We start from the raw sequence: 26,310 nt of genomic DNA, 5'->3' as shown, positions 1-26,310 counted from the left end.
GTATTCGAATTTTACGTCGTTGATATATAATTTTACGCCGAAGCGCGCTTTCCATTTTCGTGATTATTTCGCTCGGTCGACTCGAATCGACAGAATGTTCCGTTTCCGATCGTTTCGTATCGATTGAAATTATCGCACGGTGGGTGCGGCATGTGTGCACGTACGTACGCGTGCGTTGCGTCTGCTCTTTCCTTCAAAATTCACGATAAGCTCGCGCCGATATACGCTCGGCGCGGCGCGGCGCTCGTCGTCGTCGTCGTCGTCGTCTCGCGATCACGCGATAATTCAGCATCGCGTGGAAAATCGCGCGGCACGGCAAACGAGGCTCGCGTAATGACGGATCGCTTTTTGCGAGAGCGCGAATCCTCCTCTCCTTCCGATCGCGGCGGTGCGGCTGCGGTGGGACTTCTTCGTTTCTCGTGGTCCTTCGGCACGAAGCTGCAACGCGGCTGCACGCGACGCGACGAGCTGCAGTGATCCGCGGTCTCTCCACGGTGGAAAAAAAGAAGCGTAAACAAAAAAAAAAAAAAATAAAGAAACCGCGAACACCCGTAGCGCGAGGGAGGTCAACCGCGTTTCGGAGCGATTATATCGAGTCTTCTCGAACAAGTGTGCAAAAATATGTGTATATAATGTTTGTACACATTTAAACGTATTAAGAAATTGAGAGAACAAAGTATAAAAATATAATCTTGGCGTAACAATGAAATATTGTGTTTTATGTAGGAATGCATTTTTCTTTTGTAATTTGTTTTAATTTACATTAGATTGAATTTTTAACTCGGAAACGAGTTTGTGTAAGTTATGTAAGTCTCGTGAGAGAAATAAAATCTAAGCGGCAATGCGGGACGAGCGCGGTGAGTATACGTATTTGTTTTTTTAAACAGCCGAAACGTACGTTGAACCGTTCATTTACGGCTTTCGTTAGCTTAAATTTGTTGCGCTCTACTTACTACCGCGCTCGTCTCGCACTGCCGCTTGATTTTGTCTCTCCGTTAAACAAGTTTACGCGTTGAAAAATAACTAGTTGCAGAGGTTGCAGAAAAATTTAAATTAATCATTAAAAATAAGTCGAAAGTTGAATTAATTTTTAATTGAATATTTGCATAAACTGAATATGTCCAGAACGCACAAATGAAACGACACGCTACGTTTCATTCTGCGTTTTATACCTGCGTGCATCTCGCGTGCGATCGGGAGAAACTTTTCCACGACGCCTGGTAGTCTCGCCCTTAACATCTTGTACCACGACACGACCCCAAATGATAGTCTGCGATAAGAATGCTTTTCGAATGTGCGTGCGTGCGTGCGTGCGTGCGTGCGCACGATACCTTTCGCTTCCCTCGCGTGAAACCACGTCAATTCGCTTAATGACGTTAATTTTGCGGATGCCAAGATGTCGTTCAAGAGGGAAAACGACGAGTCCCGACCGCGCCGAGGTCAGAACAGTCTGCCGGTCGCGATTCGACGGAGAAGAGAATCGCCGGCGAGAGAATCGCGAGGATCGATCTCGCGCGAGAGCCTTGGAAAACTTCCTGAAGAAAGAAACGAAGAATTTCGCACGATCCTCTCTCGTATGTACCGTTAATCCGCTCCGAAAAATCCGGTTAAATTGACCGTAACTTTACGGCCTTTTCGATGATAGGCCTGGCGATTATCAACGAGCGCTGTCCGATCGAGGCTTAAATTGATTTCGCTATTTTTTTTCTCTCTCTTTCCTATCCAGCTCACGCAATACACACACACACACACACACACACGTAGAAATTCTCACGATAATGCCTTCTCGTCTAATCTCGCTATATTGGCCGGTTTCAGGACAAGGTGCAATGGCTGACGACCGAAATAACCACCGAGGCTTCGTCAGGCAGCCACACGGGGTAAGTGACGTTTTCGCCAGCGTTAATCGCCAAATAGATTGAGTCGCCGATTAGCATCAGCGTTGACCTCGCCCGCAACTCGCGGAATTCGGTAATTTTAGAAGAGCCAGACCTCCCGCGGGAGGGAGGGGGGGGAGGCGGCGTTACATCTCGCGGGAGTCGAGAGCCACGTGGCTCCACGTGGCTCTCGTCGTTCGTTCGATCTCATCCTCCTCTCTTTCTTTCTCCCGTGGGAGAGCAACGGTGAATTTTTAGATCGAATGCATTCCGACGCTCTGACATTGACCGCGCTCATCTCGCGAGAGAGTCAGCGGCTCTCATTTCCGTCCTCCTCGCCGCCGCGCCCCTCACAGGATATCATCCTCTCCTCCGAAACGTTCTCGCGTCCCGGCGAGAAAGGCGGCGAGTCGGCGACGAGGTTCGATTCCTTCGAGGTGATTCCAGTTACGTTGATCGACGGCGACCGCGCTTTTCAGAGACGGAATAGAGCTGATCGCGTCGCGTCATCGCCGCGAATCACCGACCGGCGGCACCGCGTGACGTCGTCGAGACGTCGTCGAGAGAGAAATGTATGTTTGGGAAGATTGACGAGCCGCGTAATACGCGCGCGATTTGACGGACCACTTGTCACGGGCTAAACGTGCCTCCTCTCGTTTGGGGGAAATAAATCACGACGCGCGCGAGAATCTCCTCCCTCTCCCCTTTCCCCCTTCGAGAAGATTTTCGGTAAATCGTCTCGCGGGAGTGCGAGAGAGAAGCGTGTATGTGTATTATACGTATATGCTCCGAGAACGGTAAATGCGCGCGCGCGCGCGATGGCAGTTTGCGTAAATAAGCAGCTTAAAAATAGTTCGCCGAGTGTGTTATACCAGAAGATCAAATAAAGCCTATCCGGCTTTAAAGTCACGGGGGTTACTGTTACAACGAAAACTTTCCCCGAATAACACACCTTGCGAAAAAAAATCTTCCTCCCGGCGGCTTTTTGCGAGGGCGTCGCCGGGCGTCACTCCAGCGGTACGTATAAATAAATTTGCGATCGCCACTCTGAGAGGGAAGAGAGAGAAGACGTTTACTCTTTGTAAAAGAGATTCTTCATAAAACTTGGGAAACTCTTCTGCGGAAAGGTCAACCTTCTCTCGGTATCGGTGTAGTACTACGTTTTATTTGTCGTTTCACGAGTAGCCAGTCAGTGGCGAGTAGCGGTCGGCAGCAGCAGCACACTCGCATTGCGTTTCGCACTGCGTACGTCTTACAAGTAATCTTCATCAGCGTACTCGCCTACCTCAAAGTTTGTCCCGCGTTGACCCGTGGCATAATCATGCACACGTATATAGCGTTACGCGCGCTCGCTCGCTCATCGATTACTCTTCTCCGATTAGTCCACCCACCGTGTGCGCCTGAATCCGCTTACGATGACGCAAATCCGGTCCCCCCCGTACGACGTGCGTTTCTCATTAAAAAGGAGAAGAAGAAGGAAGAAAAGGAAAATGGTCTCTGTCTTCGTGAAGAAGACGTCGCGGTCGTAAAGGGCAATCTCGGCGCGACCGCGTCCGATGTAAATGAGATCTAATCGAGCGCTGAAAAGCGCTCCTTTGAGAATTGCGGAATCGCATGTACTGTGTGCAGCTTCGCGTCCCTCACACTTGTCTACGTAATAGACACAAGTTATCGATACTGGTAACACTCTGTTTTTCAGTATTTCTTAAACAGAAGCTAAAAATAAAAGTTTAAAAACATAAATGTAAGCCAGAAAGTGTCTGCTGTTGGATGGTACAGCAGTTTTTATAATATTGTTTCACACTTTGTAATAATTAATATTTTTTTGCAGCTTAATTGAAAATGCACGTCTGAGAAATTGGGCCCCAAAACTGGCGTAGTAGGCTACATTTTCCTTTTCTTTTTTTTTTTTAACGCGTAATGCCATTTGTATAAGATACAAATTTATGTATATAAAGATTCCTAGAAGCCTTTCACTTTGATGTAAAACATCTTTTTTTTGATTATATAAATACGTTATTCTGTTCCGCAAGACACAACATATAGCGCGACTAATATATGTATAAAAGATAACATTCGTTTTTAGTAGATCTTATATTAAAAAAAAAAAGCCATGAATGCATGAACTACATGAGTTTTTATTCCTTTCATTATCTAAGCAGATCATGTTTTTATCAATATTAATACAGCGTCAGTTTAATTTCCGGGAAATAATGAGGTGTTACTTTAGAAGGCCTGTTCCAGTATTGGTGACCTTTCTTTATTTATTATAAAATTTTACTTAGCGTGTATCATTGTTCGCAATTATTTTTTAAAATTCTTACAATTTTCTCGTCTATTAAAAAAACAACTCTGCAACGTCATTGAAAATACTTTATTACGTTTTTAAATAATCATGTAATGCAAATCTGACAAAATTTGATTTGAATTTGATTCCTTCATTGGAATCAGAGAGTTTCTATTCTATTCACTTTGACGTGAAAAATTTTACATTTGATTTAATTCGATTTCGAACGTGTTATCAAAGATTTGATTTGATTCGATTCAATCTCACAAATACTTGATTCAAACGTCTCTAGTGATAAAGTAAATCTAACTGGATATAGTTCTGAAAATAATTTTGTTACATCATCGAAATAATTATGTGTAGGACGCTCGGCCAAGTTGATTGCTAGAATATCAAATGCAGCAAAACTTAGAAAGCTCACGCTTCAACTTCCCTCGATTATTTTAATGGCGCAACAGAAAAACAAATTATCTTCAAATCTGTATCCGGCTAAATTTTTAGATATTCCAGCAGAATCGTTCGGCGCGCGCTAAACAAACTCGCGAAATCGTCAAGTATTACACGCTCGCGCGACCGACGTCTCTGGCACTTACGACTAAATTACGACTAAATTATGATTAAATTACAACGTCGTCTCGAGTGCCGGCTCGCTCGTCGCACGGGATGGGGGACGAGAGCGAGCTCTTCGCGAGCGGCGGCGATTCGCGAGCGTGTCCCCATTCGGAAGTCACGTTTCTCCAGCAGGGGGAAGAAAGGAGAGGCATTCTTCAGACACTCCGAGACAGATGCGATCGTCACGCGACGCTAATTAATCAGTTGTTCTCGCTTCACTCTCGTGTCTCTAATTTAATTCTGGATACGTCTGCTGCTCCTTTGACCGCGCGCTTTCTGCGTCTTCTCCCCTCCCTCTCCGTTTTCTCTTTCAATAGAAACCTCGACCACGCGGGGCTGCATGCGTTCGTATCGTTCCTAAGTTTAGAAAATATTAAAAAAAAAAAAGAAAGAATAACGATTGGTTGCACGTGCTCGCGTGCGAAAAATGTTGCAGCAGTCGTCTGTCGCAACTGCAGCGAACGCGAGGAATATTGCATCGGAGCAGCCCGTCGCTAGGCCCTTCTCGTCGAAACGCAGTGAGAAGTGCAGCTTGCGAAGGCTACTACTTCGCCATTCGTTTTTTAATTTTATATAGGGACGTGGGCACCCTTCCGTTGCGATCGCGGCGATTGCGTTCGAGCGGTTATCAATTCGATCTCTCGCAAACGTCCGACGAGTCGCCGTCATTCGCGGAGAGCAAAAGGCATAACGTAACGGTCGACAAAACAAGAAAATTAAGAAGATACATCCTGTAATTTTGCCCCAGCCTCTTCGACCACATCTCGCTCTCCGAGATGTACTGATTTCGAAATCGCTTTAACCGCGTATATCAAGAAAGAAGGGGGGGAGGGAGAACTGAGAGAAACGTGAAGATTGCGTATTACACGGTTCTGGAAAAGAAAACTTTTGCTCTGTGAATGTGATTGTGGCTGGCAACGAGTTCCTCGCTTGAAAGCCGAAAGCTCCTACCTTCCCTATACACGTCGAAGTGAATTTCCTTTGGCAACCTACGAGTTCTCGCTACCTCTAGCTCCTGTCATCTCTTATTGAAAATGAATAACGGACCTCGGGTTGTTATTTTCCATCGAAAAATCATGTAAAACTCGTTTTCCCCGATTTGCAACGTGAATTTTGCTACTCTACCAATGTATCGCGTGTTTCATCGACAAAATCGAGGGGGTCTCTCGCAAGAGATTTGCGATCGGAGAACTGATCGACCGGTTTAACTTTCGCGAATGACGAACTTTCGCGTTTTCGACCGTGAGTGTTGTCTCTCTCTCCTTGTGTCACGAATTCGACCGCAACCTCCATTAAACTTATCGTTATGACGCACGCAAACGCTTTCACGCAGAACCGTTTTTGATTAAGTATTTCGACTTTAACTTTTGACTTTCAACCTTTGAAGCTTTGTGTCAAATTTTATTTCGATGCATTCGGAGAAAAAGTGATGGTTACATTTATCATGATTTAACGATAATTCATCGTCATTTTCCATGCCAATTCTATATTTATCGTTGTTTTAACCCATGCTTATTATAGCTATTAGTTATTATTACTATTATACGTAAATAGTAAGCGAATGTTTCAAAAATAATTATATTTACTGTAATCGTTATTGCATTTATAAAATAAAATTGTTTATTTTACTTTTGTCATCTATGTCTTTTAATATTTTGGTGAAGTTTTTTAATTCATAATTTATTGAACAAAATTTTTTCATGGTAGATAGAACTATAAACGTAAGGTTACACTAACGTTATAGCAATAAAAGTGGAGTTTCAAACTATAATTATTTCGTCACACAATTATAGTCATAAATATCGAACACTGTTTGAGAAAAACATTCTCAGTGATCAGTGTAATTTGACTTTGAAATATTTTTACCGAGCGAGAGGCGGAGATTTATTGTGTTCATTCTTTTTTATATTTCATTCCTCTATCAACGTTAATGGTAAACCATCCGAAATAATGTCGCGGAGCTTTATCAGTCGCGTCAAGTATGTACGCGATTCGCGTTCTATCGTCGAAGTCAAACAACGGTTGAGCACGATTGGGTGATCACTTGAGGACATCATGTGTCGTTGGTACATTAAAAGAACCGAAGGATCGTCTATCCATCTAAGTAAAGAAAAAGAGGCGCAAATTTCGGTGAAAAATATTTTCTTACAATTTTCTATTTTATAACTTTTTCCTTAGATTTTTTATACGAATTGGAACGTCTTTCGGAAATAAAATTGTGAGAAAGTTTGCATCTTTATCAAATTTCTTATATATATATATATAAGAAATATATATATATATATATGCACAGAAAGAACGGTATCTAAACATAAAAATCATCTAAAAATTGAACCAGATACAGAAAGTATCTCGGACCATCGAAATAATTATGTAGGACGCTCAAGCTAGAACGTCGAAACTCTTATTTTAATGGTCCAACAAAATTATTTTCAGATCTGCGTCTAGCTAAATTTTCAGACACCTCATTCCTGTCAAACTACTCGTATTTCACAATTTCCACAGAACCCGACGAGGAGTTTATTTTTGCGGGAAAAATCTTCATAAACCTGAAATATACTTGAAACTCTTAAAAATTTCAATTACACGAGGCATTGTAAAAATTTTCCTCGTCGGGGTGGAGAACCCGACTGCGGCTTCCAAAAGGAATGAATATCCGTGAAAGAAAGAGACGAAGAGGAAGAAGAAAAGAGACAAGGCGCGTCGAGACGGCGAGAGGTCGCGCCGCCGATCCCGACCGGTGGCCCGAGCGAGCCGCGTGCCGCGGCCGACGGCTATCGCCGACGGCTATCGTTGTTTTGTAGGAGGTGACGATAACGATGACGCGACGTCGTCGTCAGGAGGGAGTAATGCGCATCGTGCTCGCGAATTCCCCCATGGCCGGGCCGCGGACGGCAGTATCACCGTGACCATCGCGCCGGTTATGGCCGCGAACGACGACGGCGACGACGCCGATGTCATCACGTTCACCGCGGCTCACGTTCACCGATTTTTGCGCGCGCGTCTCACGACGACGACGATCGGTTTGTCCGTTCGTTGGCTGGTGCGCACACGCCGCGGAAGATTAATCCGCGAGACAACTCCGTCCGTCATCTCTCGCGAGATTGAGTTTCACGCTTGATCGATTTCACGGGTAAGTCGACCGACGTCAACGTAACGGACGCGCGACGGAGAGCTCTTTTCCCCGGAGAGAGACCGGGGAATTTTTTGTTTCTTTTTTTGTTGTTTCAACGGCGAGAGAGAGCGCGTGAAAAATAATGCATATCTCTTATCAAGCTTTCAGCGGAACGGATCACTTCCAAAACTATAATTAGAAATGTGGGGCACGTCACGGGTATCGGTGACATTAAGTATTCAAGCGTGCTGTCCTCCCGGCCTTGAAAGAGAATCTCCCGGCAAACAGTTGGAAAAGTCGCTTGATTGATTATGCGCATTCGCTTGATGTTCCCGTCCTCCCCTGGCTAATAGCTCGGCCGGTTTCACACCTGGCGACAAGACGAATCTCTCGCGAGAGATCTCCTTTTCCCGGAGCGTGAGATCCTTTCCCGCGCCCTTCCTCCCGCTCTCGTCTCACTTTTCATTCGCTCGCGGGAAACTCAGACGAGGCCGTTTCTCTTTCGCTCGTTCTCCTTTTTTTTTTCCCTTCATTTTCTTTCGGCGACGGGGCGAGGTCGCGCATTTCGCCTTTTAAACGCGGCGCGTTTAAGGCTCGCGCTCGCCTCGATTCGAAGCACGTCCGTGACGACGAAAAGGAAACGGCGACGGCGCGGTCGGCGTCATCTTTTTTTCTTCTTCTCGTTTCAAGATCGGCGAGGAGGACCGACCGAGCGGTTGGTCGACGCACGGACGGACCGAAATGTACGGCGAAACAGATCGGCGTTCATGACGAGACAGGTGGTCGTCACGAACGTTCAAGAGCTTCCGGCGGACTTTTCATCTTCAATGTTAAAGTGAAATGCGAAAAGTTGGAGATCGACAATCGGTCGTCGATCGGAGTCGCTTTTCTTACGTAAGAGCCGCCGGTAAAGCGGAATTACGTAAGCCACTTGTGCCGCGCGGGGAGGGTACCGAACCGTATTAGCACTGATACAAGGAAAACGCTCGCGAATGGTGCGCGACGATTGGCACGAAACGAGAGAGCGGTGCGTCGCGTGACCGAGATGACAATACTTATCCTGTTGTGCGCATTGTTCGCGCGATTGGACTCCGGGCGTGAAATTTGGCCAATTCATTTCGAGAAAACAAGAGCATTCCATCCGACCGCATCTCTCTCTCTTTCTTTTTCTCTCTACTCTTGAATGGCGAGGCAATCGTTTATTTATCTCTGTATATTGAGTTTTATTCGGATTAAATTTGAATTCAAACTATTTGCATACCTCTGAAAACAACTGGATATTTTCCACGCGATCAGTTTTGTATGCGCGTGGTCAGTTGTTCCGATTGCGCGTCGATTAAAATTTCCTACCGTTTTCAAATCCTATTATTAAATTGAGAGCACAACTACTAATCCCTTTGACAATAACATTAATTTGTACGACATGTGTTCAATGCTCATTTATCTAAAATCCTTACTTTTTCTGTTTACAATATCTATTATAAATTTTTACGTAGCACATTATTTTTTGTAATTAATTTCTCAAAGTCTCACCATCAAGTTTCTCGTCTACTGAAAAAAAAAGGATCTGCAACGTCACTGAAGATACTTCTTTACATTTAAATCAGCATGGATTACATTTAAATCTGTGAAAATTTGATTCAGGTTCTATACGTAATGGAATCAAGGAGATTCCATTCGATTCGACGTGAAAATTTCAGATTCGATTCAATTCGATTTCAAACTTACTATCAAAGATTCGATTCGATTTGATTCGACCTCGCGACTCGCACACTTCTCTCTCTCTACGGCAGCTTTTAACATTCCGCGGGCGTCTCTGCGCCGAGAGCCGAGGTACATATCCGCTCGTTCGCTCATGCGACGACGATTGCTCGACTCGATGCTCCTCCGAAGTGGTAAACAAATGGCCGTAACGGCTCCCCCGGAACTTGGACGTTATCGATGTCGGAACTGCGCCGCGCGTTCGGTGAAGGCGGAAACGGCGTATGTCGCGGTCAGCGAAAAGGATAACAGACCTCGAATCAAAGATCGGATTCGGACTTCCCTCGCGAGCGTTGGCGTGAACCGGTTTGCGATCGGTTAACGGCTGATTAAAACTTTAGGCGAGGCTTCCGCGGGATCTGCAAGGAGCTTTCTCCCCAGAGAACAATCCCCCCGTACGTTCTCGAAAACCGTGAGAGGATATCGCTCCTTTTAATCGATCGGAATTTTTTTTTTTTAAGGAAAAATTGTTCCTCGAGCCACGTGTAATTCTCAGATGACTGACAGGAAGTTTCTAAGGAATCAAGCGAATCAGAGGGAAATAACGGGAGACGAGAATCCTATTCTTCGCTTAATTTCAAGTGAAAGAGAGATTTGACCTGGAATTTAATTGTAAAAGTAAAAGTTGGAAAAGATGAACGATTGTATGCTATCAAGGAGAAATCGTCTCCTCAAATTGGCAGTTCATGGTTACGACGACATCCGGTGACGCGACCGAGCGACATTCTAGCGCGGCAATCATTTGACAAAATATCACGCCGAACGAACGAACATCGTGTAAACGCCGTTTCGCAACGACACGATGAAGCTTTTACGCACGAGGGTGAGAAGATGAGCTCGTTAATGCACTTGCAACCTTGCGTGGCGTGACGCTCCCTCTTCTCGCAAGTGGATTTCAATGTGCACACGTAAACGGGACTGTTACTTTTCACAACTTCGAGTGTCGGGAGCTTCGAAAGAATTCGACGCTTCGAAGCTTCGAAGTTAGCTACAAACTTCGAAATTGGTTTTGAATTTTGAAAATTCGAAAGCTTCGAAGCAATTCGAAGCTTCAAACTTTGAAATTAACTTTGAACTTCGAAGATTCGAGAGTTAAAAAAAATGTTTTCCGAATATTCGAAGTTGTCGAAAACCTTAGAGTCTGACCTTCCCGGCTTCGTCGGCGACTTCCCGTTCGTCGCGATTTACGATGCATGAACGTGAAGAGGAGTGGGACGGACGGATGTTGTCCTGGCACGCGTGTCCGAAGACGTGTCGCGACACAAACGTGCGTCCGTGTAATTATTGACCGTGTCGCTCCGCACTCTGCACGGTTTGGTGACCCACTTGCCGTTGACAACGCCTATTCTTCTCTGACCTACATCGTCGTCGTCGTCATCGTCGTCGTCGTCGTCGTCGTCGTCGTCGCTCGTTCGTTCACGTCCTCGCGATCTGTTTTCCATGCACAGGAACATCCGATCGGCCGACTTCGCTCGCCTGCGAAATACCGGAAAACCGTGCGGCGTGAGACAATAATAATAGAGGGGAAAGGGGAATGGCGGGGAGGGAAATGCTTGCAGTCACCCCGATAAAAATCCTGATATTATCGATTCCCCCCTTTATTCGCTCGCGCTATTCGTGGCCGTCGAACGGGATGGTTGAATGAAATAAACTTTGCAAAAAAGAGAGAGGATGCTATCGACGCGCGGAAGTTTCGAAAAGGTGTGTTGAGATACGACGCGGGGCTCTGCATTTCGCGCGAAGTGCATCCGAGCGGATTAGATAATGCGCGGAAAACCGCGCGAGACGACGTCGTCGTCTTATCGCCGTTTCACGTCGGCCGTTCATCCAGCCTTTAGTCTTATTCCACTTCCTCATCTCTTCCTGTATTTTCGAGATAGGAGTTACTTACACATTACGTTTTCGCCATTTCGGTTTATCACGCTGCCTCGCGAGCCGAGAGGAAGAGAGGAGATTCGCGACGTACGTTTTCCTTTTCTCTTCCTAGATGAAAAAGTTCTCAACCTCTAAATCCTTTTCGAGGTTTTATAGCTCTGCAGGTTTCGCGCGCGTTGGACTTTCCTCGACGATCGATTTCACCCGTCTCGGAGACGAGCATTCCCATCTGCGCTCGCTTCCGCGATTCTCCTCATTTCGTGCGAAGAGCCATTCCGCCCGTCCAGATCCTAGGTGAGCGTCATAGCGAACTGACCGTGTATCTTTTGGCGTTTCGCCAAGTTTTCTGAACTGAACCCCTCCTCCGCGATAGAGAGCGAGAACGCGCTAAACGTCTCTCCAGCTCTTTGCCGTCGCCGCCTCCGCCTCGGGGAGCCGGCTTGGAATAATTCTTGGCGAACATCCACGAGTCTGTCTGCCACGTTTTCGCATCGCATCGTCTTTCCCAGTATTAGCCGGCCTATCCAGACGGTACAATTCAAGGAGCGAAAAAGAGAGAGACAGGCGGAATTTGATCGATGTTCCACAAATATACAATTCGCGTGTGAATTTGAAATTTTATTTCGGTAATTCGAGCCTAATCTGGCCTTCAATATTTGACAACTGCGCGATGTTTGTTAGCGCTGTTTGAAGCGATGATAGCTATTAACATTCGCATTTGTATGTGTTGGAAAATCTCGCGAGATACGTGTATATTTTTTTGCGACTCGCTCGCCTTACTCAAGTGTGCTTATCATCGTACTGACCGAGACATCAAGATAATCAAGTCAAGTGGTTTCGATATTACGCTCGGCAGAAAAAGAAACGTCTAAAGCAAATGAAAAACAAAATGACATCAGATACGATTGTGATTCTACATATCACGGAAGAAAAAGAAGAAGAAAAAGAGCCAACATTTATGTCTTCAATAGAATACTTGAATGCACCCGTTAGTCATTTTAACTTTAAGGCTTTTAGAAACGTCCGACATGTGTCAAATATACTCTTAAACCGTTTTCTCAACATATTCTTGATCATAATTATAATTTCTGACATAATTAAGTTTTTATAATTGAATTTCTGACATAAGCGATTGCCTCTTGTTCCCAGGATTATTGAAGTTAATAAAAATCGCTGAGCTTTGACAATTTATTAATCGTGTGCAGGTAAGGCACTCGTCTCCCCCGCCACCAGCGCCGAGTTCGGGTCCTGGTCCAGGAGATCCGGCATCCCCCAGGTCCGTACAGAAGGAGAACTCGCCGCCTCGCGGTCCTCGAACTCTCCTGCTCCGGCGTGGCGAGAATGGCTACGGGTTCACGCTGCGGCATTTCATCGTCTATCCGCCCGAGTCTTGCTGCGTGAGTATTATCGAGCGGCAAGCGAAGCAGCCTCTGAAATCGAACGAGAATGAAAACGGAGGAAACCCTCGCACGTTGCAGATGCTGCCAGGACATGAGCGGACCAAGATCGACGAGCCCATGGACACGATCTTTGTGAAGCAGGTGCGCGCGAATTCGCCGGCGGCTGAGGCTGGATTGCGCACCGGTGATCGCGTCGTCTCTGTCGACGGGACGCCCACCCGGGGCGAACAATACTCCAGCGTGGTGCAACGCATTCAACAAGCGGGCCCGTGGCTGCGACTCCTCGTGGTCTCCAAGGAAGACGACATTTTGCAGCGGGTACGTATGCGCAGTGCTGCGCTTAGATAACTTAAAATTATCTGGATGTAGATTAGATAAATTACATACAAATGTATGTTATAGATAAAAGAGAGATAGAAATAATTTAATTTTAAATTTGTTAAAAAAAAAAGAATGCTATTAATATTAACGCTTTATTTAGATAAAGCAAGCATTTGATTATGAAATCCTTGCATTCGAACGAATAGCTTTCTGTCCGCAAAATGCCACCTATCCTTGGGTTTATTTTCGGCGTTCATGTTTTATTAGATTTTTATTGATTTATCAATACTTTCTGTCCGCAAAATGTCACCGTATCCTCTGCTTTATTTTCGGCATTCATATTTCATTAGTGACTTTTATTGATTTATCAATACTTCAATTTCCAACGCGATTCAATATTTGCCCGCACTTTTGCAAGATTACGATGAGGGAAACGGAAGAATTATAACACGAATAAGAGATATCTTTTTAAACTTTCTAGTATTTCGGCGACACGGCACATAATCCCGAGACGAATCAACGACCGCGGTTGCGTTCTCCGGAAAGACTGTCGCAGAAGCAACGCAGATCGATGAGCAGCATGATCCCGGGCGGATCGCCGAGAACGCGGCAGTCTTGGGTTTGCTCTCTATCGTCATCCGAGAGTCCAAATCATCACGAGGAAACGATGTGCAGAATGCCGCCGTCAACGATGTCGCAAGTTCCGATAGTGGATTCTAAGATTGCGAGCACACTGCAGCAGCAACAGCGGAGAGGTGTGTTAGACGCAGGCGCGTTATACGAACATTCGGACGATTCTCGAATTTCGGGGAGGAAGCTGCAATTGTTGCGCGAAGATAACGTACAGTCGAGCGGCCGATTGTCTCTGGATTCGAAGTACGACCTGTACGACAGAACGCGGCCTGAGTCGGTGTACTCGCGGCCGAGCAACGATCAACTCTACGACAGGATCAATGATCCGATTTACGAGCGTGTGCGCGTCACCGAGCACCAACCGCAGCATTATTACCAGCCATCTTTGCTACGTTATCCGGTGTCGCAAGCGGAGCCGCAAGTACCGATCTACCGGCCGATCAAGCGAATGGTGGCGCGACGTGCCAGCGAGGGCAGCGGTACCATCGATTCCGAGACGGCGTGTTACGGCAGCATCGACGCGCTGAGATCGAATGAATCCAGCAGGTTGAGCATCGACTCGAGACGAGACTCGTCGCCTGTCGCTAGCAAAGACAGCATGTCTCCCTATGATTCCAATTCGACTCTGACCGGCAACGAGTGCTCTGACGATTCCGTCATCATGAACAGACTGCGCAAAAGTTTCGAGCAGAAGGCGGAATTTTTGCGGCGACCGAGTCACCCTATTGGCTGGTCTGCCGAGCCATCGTCGTCGTTACTAACAAATTTCAACAACCAAGCTGCGGTAATCCAGAGGGAATTCTACGCGAGACCACAAAAGCTGCAGAGACAAATCTGGCCACCTGGCCAGAATGAGCAACAGCAGAGACAGCAATCTCCTACGAGAAGGTCTTCTCTAGAGAGAAATATCATTACGAAGCCCGTCACAAATTTGGTAAATAAGCCGTCAAATCAAAGCGTGCAGAGGATAAAGGATGTGGACTCTTTGGAGTATTCGAAGCCGCGGAATGATCAACAATTGGGGGACAATCAATCTATCACTGGAGATCACTGCTACTCGTCATCCCTTCCCTATGATAATGAACTCGCGAAAGAACAGCAATACCGAAGCACGGGTAAAGGTAGTTTCGTCAGCATCCTGTCGAGAATACACGAGAACATTAGTATGAATCAGCAACAGACATCGCAGGAGGCGCGAAACGGTTCTTCGTCGCTACCGTCTTCTCCGGGACCGGATAAGAAAAGCGGTGACAGATTTCCGGTACCGCCGCAGGGTTTACAGATCGTCTCGAGACGCGCCAAACAGTTTGAGTCCGGTCGTTTGCTGAGCGACGAGGACGAGCCCGCTGGCGATCGGACGAATCTTTACAAGAGCGAATTGTCCAGATTGTCGAATAAGCGAAGTGTACCCAATGTGGCTGTGCGAAAACGAGAGTTCGAGTCTAAAGCCGAGAACCAAGACTCGAGGAGGCTACCGGTCAGAGAAACGAAATCTCTTGACACTGGTAAGTGTCAATTAGATATAATGTAATTGCTTATTTCTATTTTAAGGTTGGTGTAAAATGGTTTCAAATAAAGTTGAGATTGAAACAGAATTGAAACAAAGTTATAAATTTCAGGATTTTTCAAAATGTTCTCTATATAATTTTATAACTTTTAAAATTTTTAGAAGAGAAAATTATTTTTAGAATTTCTACATGTTTTTTTAAATTCTCTATGGATAAATTTTGAAGTATCCTAAGGTTTTAAGTGTTTTTCATAAATCTTCATAAATAAAGAAAATTGATATTATAAGATATAAATTTTTTTTGCTGGAATATTGCCTTTTATATATTATTTTTTCAAGTTTTTTCAAGTTTACTAAAAAAAAAATAACAAACCTTTTGCATCAATTCAATATCGCATTATAATTCCCATCAATTCATTCCCTTCAATCGATGCTTTGATATAATCGTTACGAATTTTGCAATTAATTAGGATTAGATTGAATTAGCAATGCTCAGGTCAATGCTCAGTAAACAAGTATCGTCGTTTAGGTGCAGTATTGACAGGCAACAGAATAATTCCTATAGGCAGCAAGCATATCCATTGCGAGCCACCAGCCGACTATAAAGAAAGTAAAGGTAGATAGAAAATTACGAAGCTGTGTCGAATATATATTGTTTGTGCATTATCGTCTTGTGGCGCTCTTGTGTTGTGTCAGTGGTATTAGTTTGCATTCAGTGTGAATGCAAGATGTAACATTAATAATAACTCCTATTATAATAAAGAATTCTGACGTGATTACGTTGTTAATATGATAGATAATATAATAATTAACGCACCTTTGTCACTCGCTCGCTTTTCATGTCCTAATTAAGACAAGGGTAGATGCACTTTTATTTCTATAACGATATAGATTGTAATTAGTTTTAATAAGTCCTAATAAGTAGAAACCCCGTGTTTGACAAAAATGCGCGCGTTTTGTTCGAGATTGCTTTCAAGCGAAATTAACTGGACAAAGCCGTAGTATACCAGAATTTGTCGATGTAACACATTATGCACAAAGGGGACATTAACTGCCCTCTTGCACCCGACGTTTTTGTTGGCGAGCTTCTTATGATATGTCGGTTATTCAAAATAGCAACGACGTATCCGCCTGGCGCTTCTATATCATAGCGACAACAACACACGCTATATATACTCTACTTCCGTTGATTATATTAACAAAAGCGATAGATGTTGATCGCAGTCATTAATTCGTACAAGAAATATAATAATACGCCGTGACGATGCTATAATAATCCCGTCCCATGTAATCGAGCAGATGTGCCTACTATGGAGACAGAATCAGTGCGTTTGAGAGCACGCAGCAACAGCGCGGAGTCCTGGGAAGCTACGAATGGTCCAACGGCGCGAGGTAGCGCCAGGCATACGTGGCAGACCGCCGATGATGAAGGTAGCACCGAAGACAATAGTAAAACCTACCGCAACCAGGACAATTATTTGCAGTCAGCCAAACTGCAAATCGGTTAGTCCCTTTTTACCGCTACCACTTATCTTTACAGATATACACCGCGTCACACACACATATCTGCGTTACATAAAGGTCGAGCATAAAGCGTTAATAATCCCATTGATTTCTCTTTCAGCACCAGTCAATGGTTCTTCGCCCAACGGCTCGACCAATAACGCCGCGGTACTTAGGCGACAGAAGAATGCACAGATCAGTGAGTTTAAACGATGAGGATATTTTTAACATTACGTGCAATTATTGCGACGCATGCGTCAAACGCGACGAAGACGCGTTTTATCGAAATTATAAGCACTCGCGCTTGCATCAGAAACTTCTCTCGTAATAAATCAGTTATTTAAAGAAAACTTGATAGTACAATTATAATTCAGCGTAAAATCCATATAAAAAAGAATCCATTACATGCACTAAAAATTATCATAATATTGTAGTTTTAGATGGCGTCTTTTTATTTATTGGTCAGATAATTTAAAGCTTTTATCAACAAGTATTCTCTCTCTCTCTCTCTCTCTCTGTTGGTAAAAAATTTTTTTTTAATTTTTTATAATATTTTAGTATTTTTATATAATCTTATAACTTTTTATAAAATTTCTCAGATTTTTTAATAATCCTCTAATTTCAGAAGAAAATTGTAAATCTGAAAAGAAAGATTTATAAAATTTTCATTAAACATCTTCATAAATTTAAAATATGGAAAATTCTTAAAAATAGTATGAGGCATTATGAAAATTTTTTTCACCAGAGCCATGTAATAATTATAAATCTGAATGTTTAAACTTCAAAACGTATTGAAAGAAAGGAAGCATCGCAATTACAATTTTACGGAACGAAAAGGAAATGACATTACAATCGGCATAATTATAATTCAATAGATGACGAGGACCGCGCTACTAGACGGGTTTCGTACCTGAAGGCGACATGGGGCGAGCGAATGCACGTCGACAGCGATCTAGAGCTCAGCGATTCCGAACCCGTTCATATTCATAGAAGGTAAATAATCTTTTGAGACGCATGCATTTTGAGTCTTGATGCCGTAGTAACGGTCGAATGTGCTAATTTCGAGCCATCCGATTTGTTTTCTTCTTGAACGTACAAAGATATTGTCGACGACACGTTTCTCCTACCGCAAAGTTTGCTTGCGCCCAAGATGAATTAACGAGCAACGTGACAATTTCGTTGTTATCTCAAAGGTATTAACTGTAAGTATATCTCGAAGCTGCATCTCTCTGTTCGTGTCCATATTTCCAGTGCACATAGACGATGGCGGCCGCCGTTATTTACGACAGACATAACGCCCCTGCGACGCATCTTTGAGGATATGACGCAGGCCGCGTCCTTACATCGAAACTCTCATCATCGGTGAGGGCGAAAGATTCCGTTTGAGAAGCACGGAAAAAAATTGCATTATCTGTGCTCCGCGTTTTTTCTTCTAAGCTAATGTACATTTGCCTTTGCTCTCGATCCACTCTCTCTCTCTCATCGTTTTTGTATATGTACGTTTGCGCTATTTACCTGCCTGTAAACGGTGATGAGTAACGAATAATCTCGTTGCAGTGCCGTTAGAAGCATGAGAGTTGTATACGCATTTCGTATATTATCTTCCAGCGTCATTTACAACGCAGAATTTCGAGAAGAAAATACGACTGTTTATTCGTGCATTATTTTCCGTATAATATAAGAGTTTAAGAACTGAAAACCTACTACTACTAAAAAGATTTCATAACAAAAAACAGAATAAAATAAAAAGTGAAAAATTTGCACATCCCTTAGGTGAAACGAATTATTCAAAGGACATGAAGAACTTTTGTTTCTATTGCACTACCAACAAATTTAAATTAAAAAATGCATTAAGGAGAGAAAATTGCTTATAGAAACATAAATTTAAATTAGACGAAGTAAAATCAAGTAGCTCAAAATTAGAAATTAAATGAAAAATAAAGGAAGGCGTAATGAAGCAAGAGAGCTATAATGATAACTTTCCAATAGAGATATAAACTGAATATATCACAACTTCGCAATTCGTATGCGTTAATTACTCGCGAGTGGCGTTAGATAAGATATCCTTTCTTGTTTATTATTCCTACTGTGATAACGGACATACGTCCATAGACACATAAGATACGACACACTCCTGTTCGTGGCTCTGATATTAAAATCATGTTTGTGGTCGTCCATGTTATGCTGTTGTAGACTTCTTGATACTATAGAGATATGTTAGTGTCTTTTCTCGGATATTGATTTATTGGCTGATTTTGTTACTAACGGAATGACACTAATAACCTGAAGAATAATCGATGTGACCGCTGTTTTTAGTGTCGTTTTCAATTTAGCAAAAAGACGGGAATATAGAGAGAAATGTAATTGTGAATAATATTAAAATTCTTTCGCCGCCCTTAAAATTGAAGATGATATCGTGTATCATTCTGTACTTAAACAGAAAGTATTTATGCGAACACTTGCAAGTGATAGAGATCCAAATGGCTTCGTTTCTTTTTCAGCAATAGCATCGTAACGCATAATACGTCAAACAGCTGCGATGGAACTACGAAGGATGTCGAACCAGTGGAACGAGAGGGAACACTCCACGTTAAATTCACAGTGCTCGACGGCAAGGTAAGATCATAAGCTCAACAAGAATTTTGTTTAAATTCGCTAAAATACATTGAGAATATTTATCTTAACTATTTATTTAACTATTTTTAATAATATATTTCAGCGATCTACCGATCGTTCTTGGAAGCAAGTTTGGGGTGTTCTTCGTGGTCCTATAATATATTTTTACAAAGATCGTCATAGTCAGGTGAATAACGTTCAAACATTGCTGTTTGCATATCGATCAGTGACTACCAAATAAAATATAAGAGCGTAATATTTTAATGAAGCGATACTTCGATTTCTGGTGTAGAGTCCTTCATTGAGCACTGAAAGCGAGACAAATGCAGGACAGAGCGTCGACGTTAGGTGTTCGGTGGTCGATGTCGCCGACGACTATACGAAGCGGAAACACGTGTTGCGAGTGGCAAATCCTACGGCGGAGGTACTTTTACAAACCGAAGATGCAGCATCTATGGCTCTCTGGTTAAGATCACTTCATTCTCACGCCGCCGTAGAAAAATCAACGGTAAGCATTAATTATAGAATATATTTCGCGAATTCACGAATTATCTAGCCTCTTTACTACATTTTTCATAAAATCATTTATTCAGGACGCCGTATCTTGCACATCGAAACAACAAGCCGTTCCCCAGACTCCAACGGGTCCCGCAATTCCGAATAGCGGCGTTCCTCCGAGCAACGCTCAACGATTGAGTCCTCTGCCGAGCCACAAAGGCATCAAGAAACTAACGTCATTTAGGAATCGATCGCCGACAGGTCAATCGCCAGTGAATAAGACGCGCAAACCGAGTAATCAGATGGTGGAACCTTTACCATCGCCCAAGTCGAAGACTTGGAAGGGAAGGATGGCGAAACAGTTTAGGAGGATGCATGGACAGACCGGTGCGCCATCCTCACCTACGGCGCAATTACCGCCGGAAGGAGCCACTTTCAAAATGCCTCTTGAACTCTGTCCACCGTCTTCGTTTTCTGAGTACGTGCCACTAATCGTCGAGATGTGTACGAGCATCGTCGAGGCAAGGGGTCTTGAGATTGTGGGAATCTATAGAGTACCAGGAAACACCGCCGCGATTGCTCAGCTTACAGACAGTGTTAATAGAGGATTCGAAAATATCAATCTCCAGGTATTTTATCTGATAACCCCTTTGCAAAATGAGCATGGAATATTTTTATAAAACTTATTTTCTTTCAGGATCCGAGGTGGAGCGATGTTAATGTAATATCGTCGTTGTTGAAGTCATTTTTCCGTCAACTTCCTGATTCCTTGCTTACGGCGGAACTGTATCCCATGTTCATCGACGCCGACAAGATAGAAGATCCACAGAGAAGAATGACGACAATACGAAAATTACTACGAGATCTTCCAGAACATCACTTTGAGACACTGAAATATTTAATGCAGCATCTAAAGAAGATAGTCGAGCATAGCGAGATCAATAAAATGGAGGCGAAGAATTTAGCCATCGTTTTCGGACCTACACTGGTGCGAGCGAGTGGTTCGAGAGACAATATGGTCACTATGGTCACCGATATGTCGCATCAATGTAGAATAGTCGAGAGTCTGCTGAATAACGTAGGTCTTTCTTTAAAAAAAAGGAGAATCTCTCTAAGCAAATGCTAGTACAAAATATTGACGTATTTCGTGGTTCAATGTGTTTCAGGTCGATTGGTTCTTCTCAGAGGACGATCTGGATGATTTAAGTAGATTGAGCGTAAATTTGAGCCTTCCCACCGATAGTTGCGAAGTTGATCCAGCATCCAATCACAGTCTTTTATTAAACAACATTCAGAAAATCGAAGGTATATCATGTCTATTATTTCTTATGTATTACTAGAACATTACAGGCGCGCGCTGCGCGCGCGCTATTTGACTTTTCACTTTAAAAATAATAATAATTGCAATTTGATTTTCTCTATCTTTTGTTTACATTAATCAAACGTCTTCTGCAATTTTGAATTAAAAAATGTAAAGTTTAATTATACATACATACATACATACATACATACATACATACATACATACATACATACATACATACATACATACATACATACATACCTACATACCTACATACCTACCTACCTACATACATACAGACCAACATACATACCTACTTGCATACTTACTGCTACCTAGCTACCTAGCTACCTAGCTACATATTTATCTAGTTACGCTCGCTCGTTTGCTCCCTCCCTCCCACCCTTTTTCACTCACTCACTCGCTCACTCCTTGCTCACTCCTCGCTCAATCACTCGCTCACTCCTCGCTCACTCCTCGCTCACTCCTCGCTCAATCACTCGCTCACTCACTCGCTTCCTCCTCGCTCAATCACTCGCTCACTCCTCGCTCATTCCTTGCTCACTCCTTGCTCACTCCTCGCTCACTCCTCGCTCACTCACTCGCTCACTACTCGCTCACTCACTCGCTCACTCCTCGCTCCCTCCTCGCTCACTCCTCGCTCACTCCTCGCTCACTTACTCGCTTTCTCCTCGCTCCCTCCTTGCTTCCTTCTCGCTCACTCCTCGCTCCCTCTTCGCTCCCTCCTCGCTCACTCCTCGCTCACTTCTCGCTCACTCCTCGCTCACTCCTGGCTCACTCTTCACTCACTCACTCACTCTTCACTCATTCTTTACTCACTCACTTACTCACTGCCAACCAGCCAGCCAGTCGCTCACTCGCTCACTCCTGACTCACTCCTTGCTCATTCCCGGCTCACTCCCGGCTCACTTCCGGCTCACTCCTCGCTCACTCCCGGCTCACTCCTCGCTCACTCCTGGCTCACTCCTGGCTCACTCCCGGCTCACTCCTGGCTCACTCCCGGCTCACTCCTCGCTCACTCTTAGCTCACTCCTCGCTCACTCCTCGCTCCCTCTTCGCTCCCTCCTCGCTCACTCCCGGCTCACTCCTCGCTCGCTCCTCGCTCCCTCACTCGCTCCCTTCTCGCTCCCTCTTCGCTCCCTCCTCGCTCCCTCTTCGCTCCCTCCTCGCTCACTCCTCGCTCATCTACTCGCTTACTCCTGGCTCACTCCCGGCTCACTCCCGGCTCACTCCCGGCTCACTCCTGGCTCACTCCTGGCTCACTCTTAGCTCACTCTTCGCTCACTCCTCGCTTACTCAGTCGCTCACTCCTCGCTCCCTCCTCGCTCAGTCACTCGCTCACTCCTCGCTCATCTACTCGCTCACTCCTTGCTCACTCCCGGCTCACTCCTCGCTCCCTCCTCGCTCACTCACTCGCTCCCTCCTCGCTCACTCCTCTCTCACTCCTCGCTCACTCACTCGCTCACTCCGTGCTCCCTCCTCGCTTCGCGCGCGCTACTTAACTTTTTATTTTTTACATTTTAAAAATAAATTACAACAATAAATGTATAAATAATATTTAACAAATTTGACAGCTGTCAAAATTGCAATGACAGCTACTCTTGCAACACGAAGTATGCGCAGCGAGAGAACCAATCGGCATCGCGGAAAAGCGACAATAATAAACTTTGAGAAATGCGAGCAATCGACTTTACATGCCCTTTTTTAGATAGGATTTGACAGCTGTCAAAATTGCAATGACAGCTACTCTTGCAACACGAAGTATGCGCAACGAGAGAACCAATCGGCATCGCGGAAAAGCGACAATAATAAACTTCGAGAAATGCGAGCAATCGACTTTACATGCCTTTTTTTAGATAGGATAGGATATCACATACCTACCTTTTCAAATATTTTTATATTCAGTTATTTTTTCTTCTTGTCTGTATGTATCTCAAATGCAAATTTTTACCGTTTTTTTATCTATTAAAAAATAATTTGAAATGTGTTATATACATGTTATATATGTATAGATTTATCTCGTCTTTGTCGTCGTATTTTATTTATTTTATCTTTTTTACTGATCAAATAGGCATGCGTGATATGGCATCTGCTAGAGACATCGTATCTTCAATCATATCCGCAGCTAATAAAAAGATACAAAGAAGACGGAAGACTCAAGACGAAATCGACAACAGTGAACACGATAATGATAAGGTAATTGTAACCTTTTTATTTGCATGATTATGTGATAATATACATATATAATATAATTTAACATTTAATAAATTAGGTAAAATCGAAGCAAGAAGCGGAGAATTTGCCGACGATTCGACAGAGCATGGCCTTAAACGAGCGACAATGTTCTGTCAGCGAGATCGTGCAGATGCACGAGAGCAAGACTCAATCGAATCATTCTACGGATCGTTCCCTGTCAGTTGACGGTAACAACAGCAATTCGTCCCAAGGAACGTCGTCATTAAATCGTGCCAAGTACGCGAATCAATCCGCACCACCGTCTGTAGACGCTACGAGACTGTCGATCGATACTGGTCTTAATTCAGCGGACACGGGCTCTACTGTGTCCAGCAACGCATCCAACCAGACGAAACAAAGTAATGATGAAGTAGCGATTTTGACGTATGCCGGATTGAGTGCGACCACGCAAGAAAGAGTACGGAGATTTGAGGAAGAAACGAAGGCGATGCTGCAGAGAGATCAGCATCGGCAGAGACTCGAAGCTGAGAAGAGAGAGGAGGAAAAACGAAGAATCGAGATAGAGTGGCAATTGGCGAAACGAGAGATGGAGAATGACGATCTACTCGACAGTATAGTCGACAATACGGTGTCGCCAAGCCTCTTGTCGGAACGTCTGTCCGGTCTGAACGAGAGGCTTGCCGATAAGTCATTGGTAGATCTATCCGAGAGACATGGTAGATCGCGATCGACCACGAGACCACCGCTATCGATAGCCGTGCAACAGCATCCCGCGATACATCAGAAGGCGCAAGCTACCAATCAGCTGACTAGCATACTGGGGGAGAAGATGAATAACGGTGTCATTAAAAAATTCAAGACAGATAAAGATGTAAGTTAATTATGATTTACGGTCGTGGCATGGTAAAGGTGTCAGTTAATTCTTTTTTTATTCTATGACATTCATCAAAGTCAATACAGCAGTAAATTTTGTCTTCTTTCGCACATTACTTTGCCATTCGACAAAGGCGCTCTTTGTTTCGACCGATTGAGTTTGTTTGTACTTACACAAATTCGTTGGTGTTACAGTCGTCAGTGGAGTCGATCTGTCTACCACCAGTTCGATACGGAAGTCTGGATTCCTTGCACGAGGTTCACAATCTCTCGCAGTCTTCCCCGTCACCGTCACAGCAGCAGCGAGGCCTTCCCGGCGACGGCTCGGATGATGGTTAGTATCGCATTCTTTTGTAATTTCACGTGATCGTTCGCTATATTCTGAGTCTTCTCGTATGCACTAGATAACCGAAGCAAGTCTTTCGTGCTGTCGATATATTCCCTCAGAGTCATTTATATTGCGATAAATACGTGTACTTGTGTGAAACAGTATGTACGCACACGCGACAATGATTCTCTTATACTCGCTCTCTATTCGGTAAGAATAACTATAGATAATTAGTGAATAACATATATATATATATATATATATATATATATATATATATATATATGTTATTCACTAATATATATATATATATATGTATGTATGTATATATACGAAAAACTGAATCGAAATAATCGAAATTGAAGAGATCTCTGAAAGGAATCCATATATAGCGTATATGTTGTGTATTATGTGTTACATGTATAAACGCAGCTGCACAAAACGCGTGAAAAGTAGCTGTACACGAACTAGAAAGGACAATTCCGTTGCTATTTTTGTGCAGCATTCTATTCGTACATGTCAATTTTTAAAAAATTATTATCAAAGTTAAAACTACGGTATAGTAACGTATCCGTTGTATATAAAATGAGAGTGTACTATATCTTACTTGACTCTTTTCGTTTCTCCGCGGATGTATTCGACTTCTCAAAAATCGTGTAGTTAAAACACGCGTCTTCTCTATCCCTCTATATCAACCTCTATTCATATTCTCTTTTATATCTCTTTTTTCTCTGTATAATATCGCTTCTGACGATCGGTGAGTGTAGCAGGATCTTGTTTTCTGCAGTGGACACAGAAGATACTCACTATTAACAAAAAGCTTTCTAGGTACATTCTCTCTTCTTATTTGCTTCAAGCGACTTTTTACTTATACGATTATAAAGTGTATGTTATTACAAAGTTATTACATGTCATGATGCGGAAATCTTTCGACTTTCTTACGTTGCGTTCGCCATTTATCATCGCGCGAACACAGCTCGGAGCGTAGCAACTTGTTTCGCATATATTCTTTAGTACGAACACGTTCACGACACATGAGGCTTTCTTAATGAGAACAGATTTATTAGAATTTTAGAAAATACTATGTCGTATTTTCACGACCAAGTGCAGGGAGGGTCGGCCACAAAGAATGCTGGATAAAAGAAAAAAGAAAGAAATGCAATATGCATATAGCATTATCGTTTTCGGAGTTACACGTCATGTCTTTTGGCCGATCTTCCGTTTGTACGTTGTTGTTATGTGCTGCATGCCACTCTTTGGCTTTCATTGAGAAAAAAAAGCAGATTTATTTCACACAATTGGCTGCTTCTGCGATCTCTTCGGCGATTCTCTCTTATAGACGTATAGTCGACATTGAAACATTGAGACATCTTTTTTTAAATAACTTTTTTAATATATTTCACATCTGATATCCAATAAGGGAAACAAAATCCTTTATCGGATACGTTGCAAAAATAAATTATAAAAGAAAGTATTCAATACTGGCGAAAAATTGAAATAGATTCAATAGAAATATTTATTTAAAACATGTATCTATGAAAAATACTATTTAAAAAATAAGTGTTTGCAGTAAATATAAAGGAA

At 43.4% G+C, this 26,310-nt stretch overlaps 1 protein-coding gene across 8 annotated transcripts in view; it reads left to right on the top strand.

The window, feature by feature from the left end:
- Positions 1 to 26,310, top strand: part of LOC105830850 (rho GTPase-activating protein 21) — a 38,334-nt gene that overhangs the window by 3,911 nt on the left and 8,113 nt on the right. For 3 of the 8 annotated variants that reach the window (XM_036292011.1, XM_036292012.1, XM_036292013.1), the window contains exons 2-18: positions 1,819 to 1,880; positions 12,733 to 12,924; positions 13,006 to 13,245; positions 13,730 to 15,386; positions 15,918 to 16,004; positions 16,688 to 16,891; positions 17,013 to 17,090; positions 17,767 to 17,884; positions 19,393 to 19,507; positions 19,611 to 19,694; positions 19,800 to 20,015; positions 20,101 to 20,634; positions 20,703 to 21,083; positions 21,172 to 21,310; positions 23,401 to 23,525; positions 23,602 to 24,396; positions 24,594 to 24,732. In XM_036292011.1, coding sequence (XP_036147904.1) covers positions 1,830 to 1,880; positions 12,733 to 12,924; positions 13,006 to 13,245; positions 13,730 to 15,386; positions 15,918 to 16,004; positions 16,688 to 16,891; positions 17,013 to 17,090; positions 17,767 to 17,884; positions 19,393 to 19,507; positions 19,611 to 19,694; positions 19,800 to 20,015; positions 20,101 to 20,634; positions 20,703 to 21,083; positions 21,172 to 21,310; positions 23,401 to 23,525; positions 23,602 to 24,396; positions 24,594 to 24,732 — 5,155 coding nt within the window. In that variant the 5' untranslated portion in view covers positions 1,819 to 1,829. Of the gene's footprint in view, positions 1 to 1,818; positions 1,881 to 7,083; positions 7,910 to 12,732; positions 12,925 to 13,005; positions 13,246 to 13,729; positions 15,387 to 15,917; positions 16,005 to 16,687; positions 16,892 to 17,012; positions 17,091 to 17,766; positions 17,885 to 19,392; positions 19,508 to 19,610; positions 19,695 to 19,799; positions 20,016 to 20,100; positions 20,635 to 20,702; positions 21,084 to 21,171; positions 21,311 to 23,400; positions 23,526 to 23,601; positions 24,397 to 24,593; positions 24,733 to 25,493; positions 25,555 to 26,310 lie in introns of those variants that run through there. The other 5 variants (XM_036292006.1, XM_036292007.1, XM_036292008.1 and 2 more) reach the window with 4 other exon arrangements.

Source organism: Monomorium pharaonis, chromosome 9 (genome assembly GCF_013373865.1).
Source record: "Monomorium pharaonis isolate MP-MQ-018 chromosome 9, ASM1337386v2, whole genome shotgun sequence".
In the NCBI taxonomy this organism is placed as follows: domain Eukaryota; kingdom Metazoa; phylum Arthropoda; class Insecta; order Hymenoptera; family Formicidae; genus Monomorium; species Monomorium pharaonis.
Note: the sequence above shows the minus strand (reverse complement) of the source record. Positions and strands in the feature narration are given on the sequence as shown.